At 38.6% G+C, this 27,773-nt stretch overlaps 1 protein-coding gene across 10 annotated transcripts in view; it reads right to left on the bottom strand.

The window, feature by feature from the left end:
- Nf1 (neurofibromin 1) overlaps positions 1-27,773 on the bottom strand; it is a 644,633-nt gene that overhangs the window by 597,014 nt on the left and 19,846 nt on the right. For all 10 annotated transcript variants that reach the window (XR_011392599.1, XM_053781766.2, XM_053781772.2 and 7 more), the window contains exons 3-4: positions 18,370-18,520; positions 13,123-13,234 (exon numbers count right to left, since the gene is read on the bottom strand). Coding sequence is in view for 9 of the 10 variants with exons in the window: in XM_053781766.2 (XP_053637741.1) it covers positions 13,123-13,234; positions 18,370-18,520 (263 nt within the window). In the remaining variant the exon portion in view is untranslated. The remainder of the gene's footprint in view (positions 1-13,122; positions 13,235-18,369; positions 18,521-27,773) is intronic.

Below are 27,773 nucleotides of genomic sequence, written 5' to 3'. Positions count from 1 at the left end.
AGAAGATGTTTAGAGACTGTTATTGGTGTGGATAAACAAGAAACAGATAGCAGGAGACAGCATCTCTCAAGCGATCATATGTGAAAAGGGTAGGAAGTTGCATGACGATTTAATTACAAAAATGCCAGCAACTAGTGATGTGAGTGAATTTAAGGCCAGCAAAGGTTGGTTTGAGAGATTTAAGAAGCGTAGTGGCATTCATAGTGTGATAAGGCATGGTGAGGCTGCCAGTTCAGACCACAAATCGGCTGAAAAATATGTGCAGGACTTCAAGGAGTACATAGACAGTGAAGGACTGAAACCTGAACAAGTGTTTAATTGTGACGAAACACGCCTGTTTTGGAAGAAAATGCCAAGCAGGACGTACATTACTCAGGAGGAAAAGGCACTCCCAGGACATAAGCCTATGAAAGACAGGCTTACTCTGTTGATGTGTGCCAATGCTAGTGGTGATTGCAAAGTGAAGCCTTTATTGGTGTATCACTCTGAAACTCCCAGAGTGTTCAGGAAAAACAATGTCCTCAAGGCCAATTTGTGTGTGCTGTGGAGGGCAAACAGTAAGGCATGGGTCACTAGGGACTTTTTCTATGACTGGTTACACCATGCATTTGCCCCCAATGTGAAAAATTACCTAATTGAAAAGAAATTAGACCTTAAGTGCCTCCTGGTATTAGACAATGCTCCTGGTCATCCTTCAGACTTGGCAGAGTGACTTTCTAGGGACATGAGCTTCATTAAGGTGAAGTTTTTGCCTCCTAATACCACTCCTCTCCTGCAGCCCATGGACCAGCAGGTTATTTCCAACTTCAAGAAACTGTACACAAAAGCTATGTTTGAAAGGTGCTTTGTAGTGACCTCAGAAACTCAACTGACTCTAAGAGAGTTTTGTAAAGATCATTTTACCATCCTCAATTGTGTAAACATTATAGGTAAGGCTTGGGAGGAAGTGACTAAGAGGACATTGAACTCTGCTTGGAAAAAAACTGTGGCCAGAATGTGTAGACAAAAGGGATTTTGAAGGGTTTGAGGCTAACCCTGAGAATCCTATGCCAGTTGAGGAATCCATTGTGGCATTGGGGAAGTCCTTGGGGTTGGAGGTTAGTGGGGAGGATGTGGAAGAGTTGGTGGTGGAGGACAGTGAAGAACTAACCACTGATGAGCTGCTAGATCATCTTGAACAGCAAGAGGGCAGACCTGAGGAAACTGCTTCGGAGGAGGGGAGAGAGAAATTGAAGAAGTTGCCTACTTCTAAGATAAAGGAAATGTGTCCAAAGTGGCTTGAAGTGCAAACCTTTTTTGATGAAAATCACCCTGACACAGCTACTGCAAGCCGTGTTGGCAACCTGTACACTGACAAAGTTGTGAAACACTTTAGGAAAGTCATAAAGGAACGAGAGGGTCAGGTATCTATGGACAGATATGTTGTGCGACAGAAGTCCAGTGACTCTGAAGCTGGTCCTAGTGGCATTAAAAGAACAAGGGAAGTAACCCCAGAAAAAGACTTGCTGTCTCAAGTGCTAATGGAAGGGGATTCCCCTTCTAAACACTAAGAAGATCAACGCTCTCCCCTCCTCCCATCCCATCAATCATCACCAGATCTTCAATAAAGGTAATTGTCATGTAACTGTGCATGTAATCTTCAGTTTATGTGTATTAAAATTAATATTTCATGTGGTAAAAAAAAATTTTTTCAATACTTTTGGGTGTCTTGCACAGATTAATTTGATTTCCATTATTTCTTATGGGGAAAATTAACTTGACTAACGATAATTTTGACTAACGATGAGCTCTCAGGAACGGATTAATATCGCTGGTTGAGGGTCCACTGTATTTGGGAGTTTACGTGTCAGTGGATGGGTTTATGAAGGATGAGGTTAACCGTAGAATTGACGAAGGAAAAAACGTGAATGATGCATCCAGGTATATGTGGAGATAAAAAACGTTATCTATGGAGGCAAAGGAGGGAATGTATGAAAGAATAGCGGTACCAACTCTCTTATATGGGTGTGAAGCTTGGGTTTTAAATGCTGCAGCAAGGAGGCAGTTGGAGGCAGTGGAGATGTCCTGTCTAAGGGCAATGTGTGGTGAAAATATTATGCAGAAAATTTGGTGTGGAGTTAATAAAAGTATTAGTCAGAGGGCTGAAGAGGGGTTGTTGAGGTGGTTTGGTCATTTAGAGAGAATGGATCAAAGTAGAATGACATGGAGAGCATATAAATCTGTAGGGGGAGGAAGAAGGGCTAGGGGTCGTCCTCGAAAAGGTTGGAGGCCGAGGGTAAAGGAGGTTTTGTGGGTGAGTGGCTTGGACTTCCAGGAAGTGAGTGTGAGCGTGTTAGATAGGAGTGAATGGAGATTAATGGTTTTTGGGACCTGACGAGCTATTGGAGTGTGAGCAGGGTAATATTTAGTGAAGGGATTCGGGGAAACCGGTTATTTTTATATAGCCGGATTGAGTACTGGTAATGGGAAGTGCAATGCCTGGACTTTAAAGGAGGGGTTTTGGGATATTGGCAGTTTGGAGGGATATGTTATACAGTGGACCCTCGCCTAACGATATTAATCCGTTCCTGAGAGCTCATCGTTAGATGAAATTATCATTAGCCAAATTAATTTTCCCCATAAGAAATAATGGAAATCCAATTAATCCCTTCCAGACAGCCAAAAGTATTAAAAAAAAAAAAAAATTTTCATGAAATATACATTTCCTTACATATAAAACAATAAGACATGCACAATAACTATATAAATAAATGTTAAAATGACACCTTTATTGAAGAGTATTGATGAATGATCAGACACTGTTTTTCTTGAACACTCTGGGATTTTCAGAGTACAGTGGACCCCCGCTTAACGATCACCTCCCAATGCGACCAATTATGTAAGTGTATTTATGTAAGTGCGTTTGTACGTGTATGTTTGGGGGTCTGAAATGGACTAACCTACTTCACAATATTCCTTATGGGAACAAATTCGGTCAGTACTGGCACCTGAACATACTTCTGGAATGAAAAAATATCGTTAACCGGGATCCACTGTAATACATGAGTAAAGGCTTCACTTTGCAATCCCCACTAGCATTACAAGAAAACATGAGAGTTAGCCTGTCTTTCATAGGCTTGTGTCCTGGGAGTGCCTTTTTCTCCCGAGTAATGTAGGTCCTGTTTGGCATTTTCTTTCAGAACAGGCCTGTTTCGTCACAATTGAACACTTGTTGGGGTTGGAATTTTTCAGCTTCGCCATGCCTTATCACACTGTGTATGCCATTCTTAAATCTCTCAAACCAATCTTTGCTGACCTTAAGGAGTGCCTCCGGCAAATTTCCGCGCGCGCTCACCGAAATATCGGAAAAATATGGATAGTGAGTTATATATACTGAAAAATAGCTCAACTCTTTGGCAACACAATGGTACCAGAATGAATGTTCTACGACGTTTCTACAAGAAATTACAGTCATTTATATGAGGTAAGGTGACGGTGATATTGGTAGCGAGTCTGCTCACAGCCCATATATATTTTGGAAATTTTTCCTTGTTTTTTATCGCTTTTTCTTGCATTATACTTTCTAATATAATAACTGAGTACTTGGCATCATAAAACTGAAGGCGGAGCTTATCCCTAGATTGAGCAACAGTCATTAATCATATCATAATGCGCGGAAGGGTTGCCGCGCCAGGAGAAATCACTTCATTATTACGCTTATATCAGCTTATATATCAACTCTACAGCTTATTTATCTATCAGAATTGTTCTAATATGATATAATAAACACTCTAAATAACATACAAACATGTTATATACTCTAGACTGAAAAAAATAGACCATAATATGGCGAAAGATTATCGGGAATATTTCGATAAATATTGAGTTACTGCTCTCCATGTCGTCTCCGTGTCGTATTCTTTGGTCTCTGAGTAAGAGAAAACGGTGTTTTGAAGAGGATAACTGCACTAGAACATCAGTTTACTAAGAAATACACCCAAACAAACGCGATTTTCGCGAAAAAAAACTTTTTTTTTTGAGACGGTGGGCCGGCCGGCGTTCTAGGCCTATATCTCGGAAGTAACTTATTCCTCTACAGTTGCTATTTCTGCATTTATTACTTAATTAAATGGAATAATATTCACAGAAATTGTAGAATAATGGTTTCTCTAATTTTGTTAAAGGTAATTTTGGAAATATTCAAATACTTTCGGAGTTATGTGGGAGTAAAGGGCAGATTTTTTGCAGTATTCCAGGAACTAAAAAAAAATTTTTTTTTTTTTATATAAAGATACGTTATTTAGAGAAAAGGCGTTGCCTAAAATTAGTTTAAGCATTGCTCTCTCGGCACCAAGTGTCCAAACAACCTTACGATGTCCCATATAGGAATGATTTTTGAGACAAGGACATTTTTCAGAAAATCAGTCTTTTTCAGTCTTTTCTCAGTTGTCGTTTGAGGTATATTTTTGATAAATATTTTCAAGAATGAGTGAAAACACTTTGTCTTGTGCACCAAAACTGGAGGAAATCGGACGGTAAACAAAAAAGCTACATTTTTTTGCCGGAGGCACTCCTTAAATTCACCAATATGAGCACTAGTTCCTGGGTGCTAGTCGACTGGTGTGGGTCATATCCTGGGGGACTAGATTAAGGACCTCAATGGAAATAAGTTAGACAGTCCTCGATGAGTCACTGACTTTCTTGGGTTATCCTGGGTGGCTAACCCTCTGGGGTTAATTGTTTCTCGGTAATTGTTTCTCATTAAGCCACACCAACAACAGTCTCTCCACATCCTTGAGTAGTACAACTGACAGTGGTGTTGCAACAGCTGATGGTGGTGCAGCAGCAGCTGACCGTGGTACGATAGTATTTCGATAGTATTTCGATAGTATTTCTTACCCTTTTTACCACAGGGTTGGCACTAGAAGCTTTCTTTGGGCCCAGGGTGGTTTATTTAACAATTACAAGCACTATAAACAATGGAATAATACAAAATGTATCGAATGTATGCATGAAACCGGCCACCCTGCCTTGTAAACAATAACGGCTGGGCAGCTGAGGCACCCAGGCTGAACGGAAAGGTTCGGGACGAATCATGTTTGGCGAGCTTTTTATTGTTAGGCGGGCCAAAATTTTTATGCTCAAACGCTTCGTTAGGCAGATTTAACATTATGCGATGCGTTCGTTAGGCGAGGGTCCACTGCGTATCTTTATATATGCTTCTAAACTGTTGTATCTGGGCACCTCTGCAAAAACAGTGATTAAGTATGAGTGACGTAAAAGTGTTGAATGATGACGAAAGTATTTTATTTTTGGGGATTTTCTTTCTTTTTGGGTCACCCTGCCTCGGTGGGAGACGGCTGACTTGTTGAAAAAAGAAAAATACAGTGGTCCCTCGATAATCGTTGGACTCGATAGCCGTCCTTTTCGGAAATCGTCACGTTATTTTCGTCCAAACATTGGCTCGCAAATGGTCGGTTGACTTGCTAATCGTCATTCATCCTGGACATGTACTCATGGCTCTGAACCGCCTCGGCCTCCCCTCCCAGCCAGTGTGCCATTGTTTACCAGTGAGCGATGGTCCCCTCACTTATTCATACGAAATATTTCATAATATTCCATTCATTTTAGTGCTTGCAAGTGCTAAATAAGCTACCATGGCTCCAGAGAAAGCTCATAGTGCCAAGCCTTTGGTAAAGAAGGTGAGAAATTCCATTGAATTTAAGAAAAACATCATTGAACAATATGAAAGTGGCGTACGTGTGGCCGAACTGGCCAGGATGTACAACAAACCCCATACAACCATATCTTCATTCGTGGCAAAGAAAATACAAGTCAAGGAAGCTGTTGTTGCTTGGAGAAAATTGTGGCCACAAGAGGGATTTTGAAGGGTTTGTGGCTGACCCTGATGAGCCTATGTCAGTTGTGAAATCTATTGTGGCATTGGGAAGTTCCATGGGGTTGGATGTTTGAAGGATGTGGAAGAGTTGGTGGAGGACCACAAGGAAGAGCTAACCACTGAGGAGCTGCAAGAGCTTCAGCAGGAACAGCAACAGATTGCAGCTCAGAATCTTGCTGCAGAGGAGGAGGAAGAGAGATGGAAGAAGGTTCCTTCTTCAGAAATTAAGGAGAGTTTTGAAGTGTGGGGCAGAACGGAAAGATTTATGGAGAAACATCACCCTGAGAAGGTTGTTGCAAGCCATATCAGCAACTTGTACAGTGACAGTCTTGGCCCATTTTAGGGAAGTTTTAAAGAGACTCCAGAAACAGAGCACTCTGGACACTTTTCTTGTGAGACAGGACTCCAGTGACTCTCAAGCTGGTCCTAGTGGCATTAAGAAACAGAGAAGTAACCCCAGAAAAGCACTTGGTACCTGAGGTGTTGATGGAAGGGGATTCCCCTTCCAAACAGTAACTAATCCAATCTCTCTCCTCCTCCAGTCTTCCATACACTAAGAAGAATCACCAATAAAGGTAAGTGTCATGCTGTTAATGTTTCATTCATCATGTGCCATTGTATTGTTTATGTACTACATCTATATTTCATGTAAAAAAATTTTTTGTTTTAATACTTCTGGGTGTCAGGAACAGATTAATTGTATTTACATTATTTCTTATGGGGAAAATTGGTTCGAAAATCATCTATTTCGATAATCGTTGCACTTCCAGGAACGGATTAACGACGATAAACAAGGGACCACTGTATATATACGTATATCACTCATTTCACCTTGTAATGAGCTCAATTTCGAGGTAACAAGAGCTACTTTCTGTGACAGGCTCAATAAAACAAGCAGGAATGGCAACCCCTGCTATATATCAATAATTTCCCTTATTATGAGATGTTCAAGCACCTTTAGCTAAGTTACTCCCCCTGATTTATGATTCACTAATCATGTAGGCTCTCACCCAACTCCTGGCTTGTTTACAGTCAAATTCTTCACCAACCTAGGAAGGAATAGCTGACATAGAAGGAAAGGAGGGTGGAGGTGTGGTTCATAGTTCATCGAACACTACTACATATGTGTTATCACCCATTGGTCAACATACTTTATTGCACAGTAAATATATATGCCCAGTTACATCCCACATCTTATGACTACAAGCCTCAACAAAATACTGAAAAATATTGAAAATATTTAAAAAAGTACTCGAAACATCCTTGTCACGTACTGTTATTGTTTGGCTGAAATATTATGATGACTCTGAGGCCAGCTGAAAGATGTGACAGTCCTGGTATCATCAACTCTCTGCACTTAGTCTCTCTCTCTCTCCTTAAATCCCTTACTTACAAAGCTAGGTTAAGCTATCTGTGGTTTTTTAACCCTCTTAGGGTTCAGACCACCAATCTGAAAATTCCCCACAGGGTTCAAGAATTTTCAAAAAATTAAAAAAAAATTTACTTTTTCTTATGAAATGGTAAAGACTTTCTTTGAAGGTAATAAAACAAAAGTACAAAATTTTATGGAAAACTTATGAAATTATGCTATAGCAAAATTAGTAGTCTTGGTGATAATTATGCATTGGCAATTTTCCTCACTTTGAGCCCTATTTTGGTACAATTCCACTGTGTCAGTCGGCCAAACTCATAGCGATTTCACTAGAACTCCTCTTATTCTATCGATTGAGTACAAGAAACTGCCCATTTACAGATTTCAAATACCCAATTAAGTGATCTGAAATTACTAATTTGGCCAATTTCACACAAAATTCAATAAAATTCAATTTCAAAATAGGGTCCAGAATTAACAATGCAGGCACTCCTGGCACTAAAATAACATTTCCTCTTTTTATTGTTTATCAGTTATATTTCCAGGCATTACAGATGAATTTCATTTTGATTATTCACATCAAAAAATTGAAGATTTACCATTATGCAATGCTGCAATAATTGTATAAATAATATCAGTGCATTCATGAACACACATTAGACCCACCAGTTGACGTGTGATGGACACATGATGTGATTTGTTTACTCTTAACCCTTTTGACTGTCTCATGCCCCTTTCTGAAACTGTCATTCTGTCGCAAAATGTTTACAAAAAAAAAAAATTTTTTCTTATGAAATGATAGAGAATCTTTTCCCGATGGTAATGACACCAAAAGTAAAAAATTTGGTCGAAAACTCACAGACTTACGCTCCCGCAAAGTTAGCGGTCTCGGCGACATATACACATCGGCGATTTCGCCGACTCTGAGCCCTGTTTTTGGCAAATTCTGTTGTTCCAGTTGACCAAACTCATAGCTATTTCTTTAGAACTCCATTTTTTCTATCAGTTGAGCACAAGAAACCGCCCATTTACCGATTTGAACTACCCAATAAAGTGGTCAGAAATTGGCCAATTTCACACAAATTAAAAAAGATGCCAATTTCAAAATAGGGTCCAGAATAAACAATGTAGACATTCATGGCACTAAAATAACATATCCTCTGCTCATTAGTCACATCTCTAGACCCCTCTTATATTACTATTGCTTTCTATTTTGATCTTTTATTAATACAAAAAATACAACATTTACTGTTATGCAGACTACTGCATTATTGTAAAAATGGTATAAATAATATCAGTGCACTAGTGAAAGAATATTAGACTCCCCAGTTGACGTGTATTGGACGTGTGGTGAGACTTGCTTACTCTTGAACATTGGTAAAAATCGAACATTTCCACTACTTTGAGCTCAATTTCAAGGTCATTTTCATCGTGAAACTAATCAAAATCATCTCTATTTCTGCAATATGCTTTCACTTTATCACGTGAGACCATGAAAATGAGAATACAACGATAAATACTATACGAAAATACACCTCAAAGTCGGCGTTTTAATCCAAAAGAACAGTCAGTTTTTTTTTCTCATTATGCATTGCGTGCTGCAGGATTTTTTTTATGTGGTGCACACTGACCACACAGGCCCATTCTCTCACGTGTGAGCCTACCAGCTTTCTCCTGCTTGGCTTGAAGCCGCTAGAATTATTGAGTATATATACATCCGAAACACTGGCTCGTAAGATGTATATATACGACCAAAACAGTCAAAGAGTTAAACAGCAGCAAAAATCAAACATTCCCACTAATCTGAGCTCAATTTCAAGGTATTTTCAGTATTAAAACCAATCAAAATCATCTCTTTTCTGAATATATCTTCCATGAGAGACCAAGAAACTGTGAATACAACTGTAAAAAACATGAAAATACACCACAAGGTTTTAATCCAAAAAACATGGTCGCTTTTTTTTTCTCATTATGCACTGTGTGCTGCACGATTTGCTTTATATGGTGCACCCTTACCACAGAGATGCATTCTCTCACATCTAGGCTCAAATTTACTGCTCACAGCTTATATGAGTGAGATGAGTTCATGACGTAGTACCATGGCTTGAACCCTGGCTTCAAAGCCATAGAACTATGGGACGGACCCCCTCAAAGAGTTAAGTCTCCCTCTCTCCATATCACAGATGCCAGCATGGTGCAGACAATTAAAATCTTTCCCCCATTAGAATCACTGTGATACATACTCTGCCAAACACCCTAGGAATGAGGAGACATGCTTGCTGACCATCTCAAGCTAACAATTTCAACACTCTTCTTACACAACCAAGAAAATGAGCCACAAAATGTTAAGGCATTAGACATGCCCTCACTGGCTGATAAGAGAAGACATGATAACCACACACAAAGTAAGATTATTGGATACATTATTACATACATGGGGAAAGTTAAACTTGTGGGGTTTAGAGAACACCTAGGAAAATGGGAGGCATTCAGGTTTAATCCAAGGAAGGGAAGTACAGGTCCAATTCCTCTGATTAAGAGCCCCCTCATTGGCATTAACCCTTTTAGGGTTTTGGCTGTACTAGTACGGCTTACGCACCAGGGTTTTTGACGTACTAGTACGCATAAATTCTAGCGCCCTCAAATCTAGTGAGAGAAAGCTGGTAGGCCTACATATGAAAGAATGGGTCTATGTGGTCAGTGTTCACTTTAAATTACATTCACTTGTTAGTTAAATTACATTCACTTGTTAGACGAAGAATGAGGGGAGACCTGATCGAAGTGTATAAGTGGAAGATAGGTATTAATAAAGGGGATATTAATAAGGTCTTGAGGATATCTCTCCAAGAGAGAACCCGCAGTAATGGATTTAAATTAGATAAGTTTAGATTTAGAAAGGACATAGGAAAGTATTGGTTTGGAAACAGGGTAGTTGATGAGTGGAACAGTCTACCTAGTTGGGTTATTGAGGCTAGGACTTTGGGTAGTTTCAAATTAAGGTTGGATAAGTACACGAGTGGGAGGGGTTGGATTTGAGTGAGACTTGCACATCAGAGCTTATTTCTTGGGTGGCATTGAAAACTGGGTTGGGCAAATGTTTTGTTAGTGGGATGAATTGTAAAGGACCTGCCTAGTATGGGCCAACAGGCCTGCTGCAGTGTTCCTCCTTTCTTATGTTCTTATGTCCTTAGTATAAAAAAAATCCTGCAGCACACAGTGCGTAATGAGAAAAAAAAACTTTGACCGTGTTTTTGGATTAAAACAGCAACTTTGCACTGTATTTTTGTATGGTATTTATTGTTGTATTCTAGTTTTCCTGGTCTCATTTTATAGAATGGAAGACATATTACAGAAATTGAGATGATTTTGACTGGTTTTACAATGAAAAGTACCTTGAAATTGAGCTCAAAGTAGCAGAAATGTTCGATTTTTACCAAAGTTCAAAAGTAAACAAATCATGCTAAGCGTCCATTACACGTCAACTGGTGAGTCTAATATTCTTTCACAAGTGCGCCGATATTATTTATACCATCTATACACTAATGCAGTAGTCTGCATAACAGTAAATCTTCTATTTTTTGTGAGAATAAAAATTCAAAGTGGAAAGCAAAAGAATGTAAGAGGGGCCTGGAGACGTGACTAATGAACAGAGGAAATGTTATTTTAGTGCCAGGAATGTCTTTCTTGTTTATTCTAGACCCTATTTGGAAATTGGCATCTTTTGAAATTTGTGTGAAATTGGCAAAATTGCTAAATTCTGACCACTGAATTGGATAGTTGATATCGGTAAATGGGTGGTTTCTTGTACTCATTCGATAGAAAGAATGGAGTTCTAGAGAAATAGTTATGATTCTTGTCAACTAGTACACTGGAACTGGCCGAAAATAGGGCTCAAAGTGGGTAAAATCGCCGATGGGTAAACATCGTCGAGACCGCTAACTTCGTGAGAGCATAATTCCGTAAGTTTTCCATCAAATTTCATACTTTTGGTGTCATCATGATCGGGAAAAGTTTCTCTATCTTTTCATAAGAAGAAATATTTTTTTTTTTTTTTTTGAAATTTGGGCGACCCTGAGAACAAGTCTGGGAGAGGGCCTGGGGACCCTGAAAGGGTTAAGGAACCTCCCTTGGGGGTTACTGAAGGATACAAAAGAAATGATAAGGAAGAATTCCTAGACCATTAACAAGGAAACCTAGAGGCTATAGCATAAACTAAAAAAAATGAAGCACCAAAGAGTTACAAGAAATTTTCTTACAAGCTTTGTGGTTGAATAAATGAGTAGTTACAAAAGACAGTAAATGCTCCAAACTCAGGAATTTTAAAAACAATCCACAGAAGCTTAAAAATGTTACACTATAAATTAATCATGAAAGACAAGAGATAACAAGCTTAGCTTTGCTGCTGTAACTGCACAACATAAATTGGGTTTGGCCCCAGTGAATTCCTACTAGCACTCCTTCACAGCTTAGTGCTTTTCATAGCATCCCAAATAAATTCATGAAACACCTACCATTTCCCAGCACCCAATATCTCTCAACTTCTACAACTTACACAGGAGACAAGGGCATATCCTAGCACAATGAAAATCTACCATTATCCTTCACTTTCACGAGCTAGGCAAAGACCCATCACTACCTACATCATCCTCATCTCACTATTATCCTGATCTGGCAAGAGCAGTGAAATATTTGTAAACACATGCCATCCAGACAAGTTTCACAACCCAGTGCTTAACCTGAAAATAAATTTTTTTTAATAGGATGGAAAGGTGGAGGGAGGAATAACTAATTAAAAAAAAAAGAAGAAAGGTCCAAAGCTTACAATCAAAGGGTACAACTGATAGACAGTAATTCCCATAGGGTTTTATTAGAACCAATTTATAGAATATTAAATTTATATCTTTAATAGACTTCCCACTTTGACAATTTTCTTCTTCTTATTCTTTTTAGTAATCTTTACAGGAAAAGGGGTTACTAGCCCATTGTTCCCGGCATTTTAGTTGACTTTTACAACACGCATGGCTTACGGAGGAAAGATTCTTATTCCACTTCCCCATGGATATAAAAGGAAAATTAATAAGACCAAGAACTATTAAGATAAAATCAAAGAAAACTCAGATGAGTGTGTATAAATAAATGTGTACATGTATGTGTAGTGTGACCTAAGTGTAAGTAGAAGTAGCAAGACGTACCTGTAATCTTGCATATTTATGAGACAGACAAAAGACATCAGCAATCCTACCATCATGTAAAACAATCACAGGCTTCGTTTTACACTCACTTGGCAGGACGGTAGTACCTCCCTGGGCGGTTGCTGTCTACCAACCTACTACCTACAAAAAGGAGGTTTTGTGGGTAAGGGGCTTGGACTTCCAGCAAGCGTGCGTGAGCGTGTTAGATAGGAGTGAATGGAGACGAATGGTACTTGGGACCTGACGATCTGTTGGAGTGTGAGCAGGGTAATATTTAGTGAAGGGATTCAGGGAAACCGGTTATTTTCATATAGTCGGACTTGAGTCCTGGAAATGGGAAGTACAATGCCTGCACTTTAAAGGAGGGGTTTGGGATATTGGCAGTTTGGAGGGATATGTTGTGTATCTTTATATGTGTATGCTTCTAGACTGTTGTATTCTGAGCACCTCTGCAAAAACAGTGATAATGTGCGAGTGTGGTGAAAGTGTTGAATGATGATGAAAGTATTTTCTTTTTGGGGATTTTCTTTCTTTTTTGGGTCACCCTGCCTCGGTGGGAGACGGCCGACTTGTTGGAAAAAAAAAAAAAAAAAAAATCTTTAATAGTACATTTTACATGCAGACAATGATAAATATCAAGTACACACATGCAGATACAAATACAGAGCTCATTTACTTACCTGACTGATATTCTATTGAAGACTGCAGAAAAGTTGTTTACACTGAGAGCAAAGAGTACTTTTGATGCTAAGTTCTTGAGCTGAACTACCATAGGATTATCATTAGGTAAATCTGAAAAAGAAATGTTATCACAATCTTCTTGCAGATAGTCTTAAATCAAGGCATTGAGTCGTTTTCTTTCTGCTTTTAAGAAATTAACTACTGTCATTAAGAAATGTGACAATTTTATTTAAAAAACAAGGCAGTAAAAATTACATTACCCCTATATTTTTTTTAACAAACTGGTCATCTCCCACTGAGATAGGGTGACTCAAAAAAAAGGAGTTAAAACTTTTATTGTCATTCATTTAATCATTGTCTTGTCAGAAGCATGCTGACACTGCAGTTCAGATGGCCCCTCCATATTGCATATTCCCACCCAAACACAGTCATACTAGCAAACACAGTCATACTAGCAAACAGTCAATGCTGAATTACAGAAAATATCTGCCTGGATGATGACTAACAAACTTACCCTGAACACTGATAAAACCTATTTCATTCAGTTTGGGAACAAAGCTGCAAATGATCCAATTAACATTACGCTAAATGGATCATCAGTCACAAGACTCACAGAGGGAAAATTCCTAGGTATCCACCTTGACAGTAGCCTTAAGTTCCGGACAAACATACAACAAATCACCAAGAAAATCTCCAAGACTGTAGGCATACTATCAAAGATAAAGCACTACGTTCCACAGTCAGCTCTCCTGGCACTGTACCAGTCACTCATATACCCTTATCTTACATATGGAATTTGTGCATGTGGATCAACAACATCAAATCACCTAAAACCCCTAATAACCCAGCAAAAGGCAGCAGTAAGAATGATAACAAATTCCCACTCCCGCCAGCATACTCCAACAATTTTCAAAAGTCTGAATCTGCTTACCATTAAGAACATCCATACTTATTCATGTGCCTACTACATACACAGAACAATACACGCAAATATAAACCCCCCACTCAAACTTTTCCTCACCAACCTAAACAGGACACACAACCACAACACAAGACACAGATCTCTTTTTGATATACCTCGTGTCCATATCACACTGTGTAAAAACTCTATGCACATAAAGGGCCCCAAAATATGGAATTCATTACCAGAAGATATTAAAGTAACCCAGTCTGAAAATCAATTTAAGACTCTTCTCAAAAGCCACTTAATCACCCTAGACTAAATGCTAAATACTCAGTACACATTTACTCACCTATGTACTCCCACATCATAACTGAAACAATCACATTGAACCTTTTATCCATTGTTGACAGGAATATAATTGAATCATTGTTTTCCACAAAAGCATTTTAGAATATAAATACGTATATCTTTGTATTATACAAATTTTGATTCATTTATAATTAATATTCTACCATACAACTATGAAATAATTACTTTCCTACTGTACAACCATGATATACTACTCCTTAGTATTAACCCTTTGAGGGTTTCGGCCGTACTAGTACGGCTTACGAACCAGGGTTTTCGACGTACTAGTATGCCTAAATTCTAGCACCTTCAAATCTAGTGGGAGAAAGCTGGTAGGCCTACATATGAAAGAATGGGTCTATGTGGCCAGTGTGCACAGTATAAAAAAAATCCTGCAGCACACAGTGCATAATGAGAAAAAAAAACTTTGACCGTTTTTTTGGAATGAAACAGCGACTTTGCACTCTATTTTCGTATGGTATTTATTGTTGTATTCTAGTTTTCTTGGTCTCATTTTATAGAATGGAAGACATATTACAGAAATTGAGATGATTTTGACTGGTTTTACAATGAAAAGTACCTTGAAATTGAGCTCAAAGTAGCAGAAATGTTCGATTTTTACCAAAGTTCAAAAGTAAACAAATCATGCCAAGCGTCCAATACACATCAACTGGTGAGTCTAATATTCTTTCGCAAGTGCGCCAATATTATTTATACCATTTTTTACACTAATGCAGTAGTCTGCATAACAGTAAATCTTCTATTTTTTGTGAGAATAAAAATTCAAAGTGGAAAGCAAAAGAATGTAAGAAGGGCCTTGAGACGTGACTAATGAACAGAGGAAATGTCATTTTAGTGTCAGGAATGTTTTTTTTGTTTATTCTGAACCCTATTTGGAAATTGGCATCTTTTGAAATTTGTGTGAGATTGGCAAAATTGCTAAATTCTGACCGCTGTACTGGATAGTTGAAATTGGTAAATGGGTGGTTTCTTGCATTCATTCGATAGAAAAAATGGAGTTCTAGCGAAATATTCATGTTTTTTTGTCGACTAGTACAGTGGAATTGGCCGAAAATGGGGCTCAAATTGGGCAAAATTGGCGATGTGTAAACATCGCCGAGACCGCTAGCTTTGCGAGAGCATAATTCCGTAAGTTTTCCATCAAATTTCATACTTTGGTGTCATTATGATCGGGAAAAGATTCTCTATCTTTTCACAAGAAATTTTTTTTTTTTTTTTAAATTTGGCCGACCCTGAGAACGAGTCTCGGAGAGGGCCTGTCGACCCTCAAAGGGTTAAGTAGAATATAAGCCAATAATGTTAAGTTGGCCCATAATGCCTAGGCATAACAGAGGCTCTCTTTGCATTGCAACCCACTATTGTATACACACAATCTCAATGTACTGTTTGCAAAGACATTAAATAAATAAATAAATAAAATAAATAAAATCCTCATCCCTCCTTCAAAGTGTAGGAACTGCACTTCCCACCTCTACAGGACTTAAGTTTGGCTAACCTGTTTCCTTAAATTCCTTCATAAGTGGTACCTTGCTCACCAAAAGTGTATGAAGTCATAAAAACTACTTGCCCCTACTCCTTTCTAAAGCAATCAAACTAGCCTGTTTTGATGTCCAAGCAGCTAGCCCATCTAAATCTCATTTACACCATCATGCCAATTCTTCCTGGGATGAACCCTACCCCTTCTTGCCTCCGCCCCAGATTTATACACCCTCCTAGTCATCCTATTTTGCTCCATCCTCTCCAAATGTCCACCTCAACAACCCGCTTCTCAACCCTCGGAATAATACTTTTGATAACCCCTCACTTTCTAATCTCCAAGGTCCGTATTCACTACATAATATTCACACCCCCTCTTGTTACCAATTCAAATTTTTTCTCATGAACTAACATGCAATCTTTCTGCCTGCAAACACCACTCTTCTGCAAAAGTGAGGTTCACATAGCTGAGAGTATCTTCATTTTACATTCAATTTATCCATATATACTACAATTTAAACAATACACATGTCTTGAGGTTTCATAAATTCACACACATTTATTGTAGCATTGTTTTTTAACCCCTTCAGGGTCCAAGGCCCAAATCTGAAGTGGTGCCCCAATGTCCAAAAATTTAAAAAAAAAAAAATTTTTATTTTTTCTTATGAAATGGTAGAGAATCTTTTTGTGAAGGTAATAAAACAAAAAGTACGAAATTTGATGGAAAATTGACGAAATTATGCTCTCGCGAATTTTGATGTGTCAGCGATATTTACGAATCGGCGATTTTGCCGACTTTGACTCCCATTTTAGGCCAATTACATTATTCCAGTCAACCAAATTCTTAGCTATTTCACTAGTATTACTTATATTCTATCGATTGCGCACAAGAAATCGCCAAGTCAACTGTTTCAACTACAAATTAAAGTGATCGGAAATTGTTAATTTGGCCAATTTAACACAAAGTTCAAAATATTCCAATTTCAAAATAGGGTCCAGAATAAACAATGTAGGTATTCCTGGAACTAAACTAACATTTCCTCTGTTCATTAGTTATGTTTTGAGGCTTTACAAATAAACTCCATTTTGATTTTTTATTCACATAATGAATTTTTATTCACACCAAAAAATAGAAGATTTACTGTTATGCAGTACTGTAATAATTGTATAAATATCATCACCATATTTGTGAATGCATATTAGACCCACCAGCTGGCGCGTATTAGACGTGTGAGGTTGTTTGTTTACTCTTGAATATTGGCAAAAATTTAACATTTCTGCTACTTTGAGCTCAGCTTCAAGCCATTTCCAGTGCTAAAACCAATCAAAATCATCTCTATTTCTGTAATATGTCTTCCATTCTATCAAATGAGACCAAGAAATCACAAATAGAACTATAAAAAACATACGAAAAAACACTGCAAAGTCGCTGTTTTAATCGAAAAATCATGATTTCAGTTTTTTTCTCATTATACACAGTGTGCTGCAGGATCTGTTTTATGTGGTGCACACATACCACATAGATGTATTCTCTCATATCTAGGCCCAAATGTACCAGTCACAGTTTATCAGAGTGAGCTGAGCTCATGGCGTAGATCTACGGTTTGGACACTCACCGTAAAGCCGTAGATCTACAGGACGGACCCTGAAAGGGTTAATATGCCAGTGTATAAAAAATTGGTCAATACATTAATGAATTTGGCTTTTTTTTTTTTTTTTTTTTTTTTGCTATTTCAACTGCATAGGTTGCCCCATCTTTCATTTTATAGTTGTAATTCTCCATGACAGTGCAATGACTCCTCCCTTTACACTTAATTCTCTTAGCAGTGTCCTTAATATACTGTATTATACAGACCTTATATCTTATCAGTCTTTTGTTTCCAATGTGTTGTACAAGGTAGGTTTATGCATTTATTATTATATACTAATAATTTTCCTCTTTGTTTTGAATTTCTACCATTAAACTTTCAACAGTATTTGTGTTATAAATTTTCATTTCTGCAACTTTATTTACTTTTACGTTAAACTGCTAAACTTATAAGGAACATATATCACCACACAACACAAATAAAAGTGTTAGAATAAAAAAAGTAGCAGAACTGTTGAAGAGGACATCAGCAAACAGACATAATGGTAGGCCACAGATGATGTAGCAAGGTGGAAGCAGACAGCCTGCAAGAGTGAGACCATCAGAGAGCTGTATTACAGCAGCAGCACCAAGTGACAGGCTTTAAGTCATAGTAAATTTAGACAAATGGAGAAATATCCCACTACTTTATTCACAATATGTGTTCCCAGTTAAATTTCAGCTAGACTCACTGTGCCAGGTCTCTTCTAATTCATGATGTCCCTAATCTTTCAGAGATTTCTCCACCTACACTTGTATATCTTTATTGACTATAGGTAAAAAAAACAAAAAACTTGAACACAATTTCTTTCTTAAGTACATATTAGAGTATTTTAATTGAATATGTAAGATGTGCACAAATATACTAACCAATGAACTGACACGTCTCTCGCAGTAGAAGCTTAACATTCATTGCCTCATCTCTTGTGGTATCTTTGGGCTGGGAGGACAAACATTTTTCTAGCGTGTCCAAAACAATCAGTAGTGACTCGTTCTTTTCAAAATCTGGCCCATGTGGCCGCTGGAATGAAAATAGAAAATTTACCTTAATTAAATGCAATCATCATCAATAATTTACTCACCTTTGAAATCAATATTACATAGTAACAGGAATTTACTCTGAGTGCTGACTTTTAACTTTGAGTAATAACAAAATCAAACTTTTGTTAACCGACCACTACCCTACTACATATTTTTATCACCAACAACCCATTCAAAACCAAAAAAAAAAAAAAAAAAAAATTAAGATTCCACAATGATGCTTCAACTAATAACATTATATCACTTACCACATTAATTAGGAAAGGGAGCCAAGTCTTAACACTAAAATAACTTTGGAGTAGAAAATGTCCTCATCATAAAACATCGCTACAATACATATATACCACCCAGAAAAATCTAGACAAACAACAAAAGGCTACCTGGAGTTTACCTGGAGAGAGTTCCGGGGGTCAACGCCCCCGCGGCCCGGTCTGTGACCAGGCCTCCTGGTGGATCAGAGCCTGATCAACCAGGCTGTTGCTGCTGGCTGCACGCAAACCAACGTACGAGCCACAGCCCGGCTGGTCAGGAACCGACTTTAGGTGCTTGTCCAGTGCCAGCTTGAAGACTGCCAGGGGTCTGTTGGTAATCCCCCTTATGTATGCTGGGAGGCAGTTGAACAGTCTCAGGCCCCTGACACTTATTGTATGGTCTCTTAATGTGCTAGTGACACCCCTGCTTTTCATTGGGGGGATGCTGCATCGTCTGCCAAGTCTTTTGCTTTCATAGTGAGTGATTTTCGTGTGCAAGTTCGGTACTAGTCCCTCTAGGATTTTCCAGGTGTATATAATCATGTATCTCTCCCACCTGTGTTCCAGGGAATACAGTTTTAGGAACCTCAAGCGCTCCCAGAACACATCACTCACAAAAGATCAACTGATATAAACATGATGAGAAAATGTAAAGGCTAGGTCTTCTCTTCAAGAAAACAGTAATCTGGAATCCTTGCATTAATAATTAGGAAGTCCAAATGTAATTACTCTTAACATTGGTCTAATGATTTCAAAGGAGCTGTTAGAAGAGCATAGAAAACTTTCCCAAATTCTAGGGTCAAAAAAAGTCACCAAAAAAATGAATAATCCTCTCCAAAGGAAAATAAACCCTCGTTTTCAATAACTGATAATAATAATTATAATAATAATGCTTATTTCTTTATGCAGTAAAAATAATGTAGTTTACATGAAATAATACAATGGTAGGCACAAAAGAAAGCCACTAATTATACAATGAATTTCAAGCAAATAATCATAAGTCTTAAACGTTACTTAAGAACTAGATATAGGCTATTAAGTAGGACTTCTTATACAGTTAGACAAAGTATACCCGGAGTATACCTGGAGAGGGTTTCAGGGTTCAATGCCCCCACAGCTCGGTCTGTGACCAGGCCTCGTGGTGGATCAGGACCTGATCGACTAGGCTGTTACTGTTGGCCGCACGTACACTGACGTATGAACCACAGCCTGGCTGATCGGGTACTGATATACCTTTGATATACCTTTACCTTTGATATACCTTTATCTCTGATATACCTTTGAAGAGCTTTGAGAGTTTCACAACTCTCGGAGCCCGGCCATGAGCCAGGCTCATCTATGCTTGCATGGTCAACCAGGCTGTTGCTGCTGGAGGTCTGTTGCCCCACATATCCATCACAGCCTGGTTGATCTGGCACCTGGTGAAGATACTTGTTCCAGCGGTGTTTCTGATATCTTCTGGTAAGATGTTGAATAGTCTGGGACCCCGGATGTTGACACAGTGTTCCCTTATTGTCCCCAATGCACCCCTGCTCCTCACTGGGTCTGTTTTGCACTTCCTCCCATATCTCTCACTCCGGTATGTTGTTATAGCAGTGTGCAGATTTGGGACCAGGCCCTCGAGTACTTTCCAGGTATATATTATCATGTATCTCTCTCTATCCTTCACTCCAATGAGTACAAGTTCAAGACTTGAAGGCATTACCAGTAATTTAGGTACTTACTGGCTCAATGTGAGCCATAAACGATCTCTGTATTTGTTCCAGCTCTCATATTTCTCCTGCTTTGAATGGGGCCATCAGCACTGTGCAATATTCTAAATGAGGGAGCACTAGTGATTTGAAGAGGGTCATCATCGGCATTATTTCCCTCGTTTCGAAAGTTTTCAATACCCACAGTCATCTTCCTGGCTGTCGTGATCTTTGTCATGGTGTGGTCTTTAACCCTTAAACTGACCAAACGTAGATGTATATTCACTTGTGTAGCGCTCCAAAAATAGATCTGTTTTTTTACATGCTTTCTTATGGAGAAAATCAAGGTCGGAGCGCTACACGCGAAAACGTAGATCTACGTTTGGGCAGTTGAAGGGTTAAAAGAAAGGTCAGCTGACATAATTATTCTCAGGTTTTTTACATATTCCTTTCATTCTATTTGGTGACCCTCTCGAGTTTTGTATATAAAGTTCCTTTTGGGTTTTTCATTCTTTCCATAACTAAGCAGCTGGAACTTATCATCACTGAATGTCATGTTGTTCTCCATTGCCCACTGGAAAACTCTGCTTATGTCTTCCTGTAATTTTTCAGTGTCCTCTACCATAGTGACTTTCATGCATATTTTAGTGTCATCTGCAAATGATGATACAATAGTGTAATGGGTGTTTTTATCTATGTCTGCTAGGAGAATGAGAAACAGCAGAGGTGCCAGGACAGTGCCTTGAGGCACTGAGCTTTTTACCTCGCTGATGCTGGATCTTGCTCTGTTTACTACTACTCTTTGTGTCCTGTGTTAGCAACCCAAAAATACATCTGCCTACCTTCCCCAAATGCCCATGGCCCTCATTTTGTGTGCTATCACTCCATGATCACATCTGTCAAACGCCTTTGAGAAATCTATGTAAATCACATCTGCAATTCAGTCATATTCCAACGCCTCTGTAATTCTGTCATAATGGATCAGCAGCTGTGACAGGCACAATTGTCCTGCTCTAAAATCATGCTGATTTGGGTTATGCTGGTTGTGCTGGTCCATGAAATTTCTAATCTGCCATCTCATCACTCTTTCAAACATTTTTGTGTGACAAGTTAGGGCTACTCATCTGCAATTTTTAGCTAGTGCTCTACTACCTCCCTTATGCAAGGGGTTATGTCTGCACTCTATAAGGCCTCAGGTATTTCACCTAGATCTAAAATCATTCTCCAAAGAATACTGAGGGCTCGTGCTTGTGGTACTTTGCACTTCTTTATAAACAGAGTATTCCATGAATCTGGTCCGGGAGCTGAGTGAGTAAGCATGTTATCCCTTTTCTTTTTTAAAATCTATGGGATTTGTACTAATGTCAGTTATGTAGTTAGTCAGTGCAGCCTTCTGATGGAGTGAAAATGTTTCTGCATTTTCTACCTTTCTGTCATTTAGTGGGTTGCTGAACACCAACTCATACTGTTCTTTTAGGATTTCACTCATTTCCTGTTCATCATCAGTACAGTGGACCCTCAGTTATCGGCCATAATCCGTTCCAGAAGCTCAGCCTAAGACTGAAATGGTCAAACACCAAAATAATATTTCCCATGAGAATTAATGGAAATACAATCAATCCGTTCCAGACAAAAATATTCACAAAAAGAAATAATTTTTTAAACAATTATGTAAGCATTACATACCTTTATTGAAGACTAATACTGACTTCTGATTGTACACATGTATATATATTATAGAACAATCGTAATAAACAATTTTTTATATTGTTTGTGTAAACAAGTTTTGTAAACAATATGATATTAGTGTTTTTGCTATAATTGTGTTACATTCAACGAATGTATGTATGAACATTGCACCATACTTTGGTCTCGCAGGCAATATTGATAGAATGGAAGATATATTACAGAAATAGACATGATTTTGATTGCTTTCATGAAGAAAAGTACCTTGAAATTGAGCTCAAAGTAGCAGAAATGTTCGATTTTTGCAGATGTTCAATGAACTTTGTGTAAGTCAAGTTGGTTAATTTTATTAAGTGTATTCTAACCTAACCACTCTGTAATCCGGCAAACTCAGTAATCCGGCACACTACAGGTCCCACTGATGCTGAATTTGTGATGGAGGACCTGTACCTCGTGTCCATATCACACTCTGTAAAAACTCTATGCACATAAAGGGCCCCAAAATATGGAATTCATTACCAGAAGATATTAAAGTAACCCAGTCTGAAAATCAATTTAAGACTCTTCTCAAAAGCCACTTAATCACCCTAGACTAAATGCTAAATACTCAGTACACATTTACTCACCTATGTACTCCCACATCATAACTGAAACAATCACATTGAACCTTCTATCCATTGTTGACAGGAATATAATTGAATCATTGTTTTCAAAAAAAGCATATTCGAAAATAAATATATCTTTGTATTATACAAATTTTGATTCATTTATAATTAACATTCTCTTGTGCAATTATTATTATTAACACACTGGCCAATTCCCACCAAGGCAGGGTGGCCCGAAAAAAGAAAAACTTTCACCATCATTCACTCCATCACTGTCTTGCCAGAAGGGTGCTTTACACTACAGTTTTTAAACTGCAACATTAACACCCCTCCTTCAGAGTGCAGGCACTGTACTTCCCATCTCCAGGACTCAAGTCCGGCCTGCCAGTTTCCCTGAATCCCTTCATAAATGTTACTTTGCTCACACTCCAACAACACGTCAAGTATTAAAAACCATTTGTCTCCATTCACTCCTATCAAACATGCTCACGCATGCCTGCTGGAAGTCCAAGCCCCTTGCACACAAAACCTCCTTTACCACCTCCCTCCAACCTTTCCTAGGCTGACCCCTACCCCGCCCTCCTTCCACTACAGACTGATACACTCTTGAAGTCATTCTGTTTCACTCCATTCTCTCTACATGTCTGAACCACCTCAACAACCCTTCCTCAGCCCTCTGGACAACAGTTTTGGTAATCCCGCACCTCCTCCTAACTTCCAGACTACGAATTCTCTGCATTATATTCACACCACACATTGCCCTCAGACATGACATCTCCACTGCCTCCAGCCTTCTCCTCGCTGCAACATTCATCACCCACGCTTCACACCCATATAAGAGCGTTTGTAAAACTATACTCTCATACATTCCCCTCTTTGCCTCCAAGGGCAAAGTTCTTTGTCTCCACAGACTCCTAAGTGCACCGCTCACCCTTTTTCCCTCATCAATTCTATGATTCACCTCATCTTTCATAGACCCATCCGCTGACACATCCACTCCCAAATACCTGAATACATTCACCTCCTCCATACTCTCTCCCTCCAATCTGATATCCAATCTTTCATCACCTAATCTTTTTATCCTCATAACCTTACTCTTTCCTGTGACAACTCCCACTTTATGTGTGATTCTTTATCTTTTAACTCCATGCCTCTTGCCAAGACCCTCGCATTTACTTCTCTTACAACCCCATATATAAATATATTAAACAACCACGGTGACATCACACATCCTTGTCTAAGGCCTACTTTTACTGGGAAATAATTTCCCTCTTTCCTACATACTCTAACTTGAGCCTCACTATCCTCGTAAAAACTCTTCACTGCTTTCAGTAACCTACCTCCTACACCATACACCTGCAACATCTGCCACATTGCCCCCCTATCCACCCTGTCATACGCCTTTTCCAAAGCCATAAATGCCACAAAGACCTCTTTAGCCTTATCCAAATACTGTTCACTTATCTGTTTCATTGTAAACACCTGGTCCACACACCCCCTACCTTTCCTAAAGCCTCCTTGTTCATCTGCTACCCTATTCTCCGTCTTACTCTTAATTCTTTCAATAATAACTCTACCATACACTTTACCAGGTATACTCAACAGACTTATCCCCCTATAATTTTTGCACTCTCTTTTGTCCCCTTTGCCTTTATACAAAGGAACTATGCATGCTCTCTGCCAATCCCTAGGTACCTTACCCTCTTCCATACATTTATTAAATAATTGCACCAACCACTCCAAAACTATATCCCCACCTGCTTTTAACATTTCTATCTTTATCCCATCAATCCCGGCTGCCTTACCCCCTTTCATTTTACCTACTGCCTCATGAACTTCCCCCACACTCACAGCTGGCTCTTCCTCACTCCTACAAGATGTTATTCCTCCTTGCCCTATATACGAAATCACATCTTCCCTATCTTCATTAACATTTAACAATTCCTTAAAATATTCCCTCCATCTTCCCAATACATCTAACTCTCCATTTAATAACTCTCTTCTCCTATTTTTAGCTGACAAATCCATTTGTTCTCTAGGCTTCCTTAGCTTGTTAATCTCACTCCAAAACTTTTTCTTATTTTCAACAAAATTTGTTGATAACATCTCACCCACTCTCTCATTTGCTCTCTTTTTACATTGCTTCACCACTCTCTTAACCTCTCTCTTTTTCTCCATATACTCTTCCCTCCTTGCATCACTTCTACTTTGTAAAAACTTCTCATATGCTAACTTTTTCTCCCTTACTACTCTCTTTACATCATTCCACCAATCGCTCCTCTTCCCTCCCGCACCCACTTTCCTGTAACCACAAACTTCTGCTGAACACTCTAACACTACATTTTCAAACCTACCCCATACCTCTTCGACCCCACTGCCTATGCTCTCATTAGCCCATCTATCCTCCAATAGCTGTTTATATCTTACCCTAACTGCCTCCTCTTCTAGTTTATAAACCTTCAACTCTCTCTTACCTGATGCTTCTATTCTCCTTGTATCCCATCTACCTTTTACTCTCAGTGTAGCTACAACTAAAAAGTGATCTGATATATCTGTGGCCCCTCTATAAACATGTACATCCTGAAGTCTACTCAACAGTCTTTTATCTACCAATACATAATCCAACAAACTACTGTCATTTCGCCCTACATCATATCTTGTATACTTATTTATCCTCTTTTTCTTAAAATATGTATTACCTATAACTAAGCCCCTTTCTATACAAAGTTCAATCAAAGGGTTCCCATTATCATTTACACCTGGTATCCCAAACTTACCTACCACACCCTCTCTAAAAGTTTCTCCTACTTTAGCATTCAGGTCCCCTACCACAATTACTCTCTCACTTGGTTCAAAGGTTCCTATACATTCACTTAACATCTCCCAAAATATCTCTCTCTCTCCTCTACATTCCTCTCTTCTCCAGGTGCATACACGCTTATTAACCCTTTCAGGGTCCGTCCCGTAGATCTACGGCTTTACGTTCAGGGTCCAAACCGTAGATCTACATCATGAGCTCAGCTCACTCTGATAAACTGAGTGGTACATTTGGGCCTAGATAGTGGAAGGAAGGCGGGGTAGGGGTCGGCCTAGGAAGGGTTGGAGGGAGGGGGTAAAGGAGGTTTTGTGTGCGAGGGGCTTGGACTTCCAGCAGGCATGCGTGAGCGTGTTTGATAGGAGTGAATGGAGACAAATGGTTTTTAATACTTGACGTGCTGTTGGAGTGTGAGCAAAGTAACATTTATGAAGGGATTCAGGGAAACCGGCAGGCCGGACTTGAGTCCTGGAGATGGGAAGTACAGTGCCTGCACTCTGAAGGAGGGGTGTTAATGTTGCAGTTTAAAAACTGTAGTGTAAAGCACCCTTCTGGCAAGACAGTGATGGAGTGAATGATGGTGAAAGTTTTTCTTTTTCGGGCCACCCTGCCTTGGTGGGAATCGGCCGGTGTGATAATAAAAAAAATAATAATAAAATAACATCTATGTGGTATGTGTGCACCACATAAAACAAATCCTGCAGCACACTGTGTATAATGAGAGAAAAAACTGAAATCATGATTTTTCGATTAAAACAGCGACTTTGCAGTGTTTTTTCTTATGTTTTTTATAGTTGTATTTGCGATTTCTTGGTCTCATTTGATAGAATGGAAGACATATTACAGAAATAGAGATGATTTTGATTGGTTTTAGCATTGGAAATGGCTTGAAACTGAGCTCAAAGTAGCGGAAATGTTAAATTTTTGCCGATATTCAAGAGTAAACAAATGACCTCACACGTCTAATACACGCCAGCTGATGGGTCTAATATACTTTCACAAATATGGTGATGATATTTATACAATTATTACAGTACTGCATAACAGTAAATCTTCTATTTTTTGGTGTGAATGAAAATTCATTATGTGAATAAAAAATCAAAATGGAATTTATTGGTAAAGCCTCAAATTGCAACTAATGAACAGAAAAAATGTTAGTTTAGTTCCAGGAATACCTACATTGTTTATTCTGGACCCTATTTTGAAATTGGAATATTTTGAACTTTGTGTTAAATTGGCCAAATTAACAATTTCCGATCACTTTATTTTGTAGTTGAAACAGTTGACTTGGCGATTTCTTGTGCTCAATCGATAGAATAGAAGTAATACTAGTGAAATAGCTAAGAATTTGGTTGACTGGAATAATGTAATTGGCCTAAAATGGGAGTCAAAGTCGGAAAAATCACCGATTCGTCAATATCGCTGACACATCAAAATTCGCGAGAGCATAATTTCGTCAATTTTCCATCAAATTTCGTATTTTTTGTTTTATTACCTTCACAAAAAGAATCTCTACCATTTCATAAGAAAGAATAACAAATTTTTTTTTTTTTAAATTCTTGGACACTGGGGCACCACTTCAGATTTGGGCCTTGGACCCTGAAGGGGTTAAGACCCACTTTTCGCATCCAACCTTTACTTTAATCCGCATAATTCTTGAATTTACACATTCATATTCTCTTTTCTCCTTCCATAACTGATCCTTCAACATTACTGCTACCCCTTCCTTAGCTCTAACTCTCTCAGATACTCCAGATTTAATCCCATTTATTTCCCCCCACCGAAACTCCACTACCCCCTTCAGCTTTGTTTCGCTTAGGGCCAGGACATCCAACTTCTTTTCATTCATAACATCAGCAATCATCTGTTTCTTGTCATCTGCACTACATCCACGCACATTCAAGCACCCCAGTTTTATAAAGTTTTTCTTCTTCTCTTTTTTAGTAAATGTCTACAGGAAAAGGGGTTACTAGCCCATCGCTCCCGGCATTTTAGTCGCCTCATACGACACGCATGGCTTATGGAGGAAAGATTCTTTTCCACTTCCCCATGGACAATAGAAGAAATAAAGAAGAACAAGAGCTATTTAGAAAAAGGAGAAAAACCTAGATGTATGTATACATATATGCATGTGCATGTCTGTGAAGTGTGACCAAAGTGTAAGTAGGAGTAGCAAGATATCCCT

Source organism: Cherax quadricarinatus, chromosome 30 (genome assembly GCF_038502225.1).
Source record: "Cherax quadricarinatus isolate ZL_2023a chromosome 30, ASM3850222v1, whole genome shotgun sequence".
NCBI lineage: Eukaryota > Metazoa > Arthropoda > Malacostraca > Decapoda > Parastacidae > Cherax > Cherax quadricarinatus.
The sequence above is the reverse complement of the archived record's forward strand: the minus strand, read 5'-3'. Positions and strand labels throughout refer to the sequence as shown.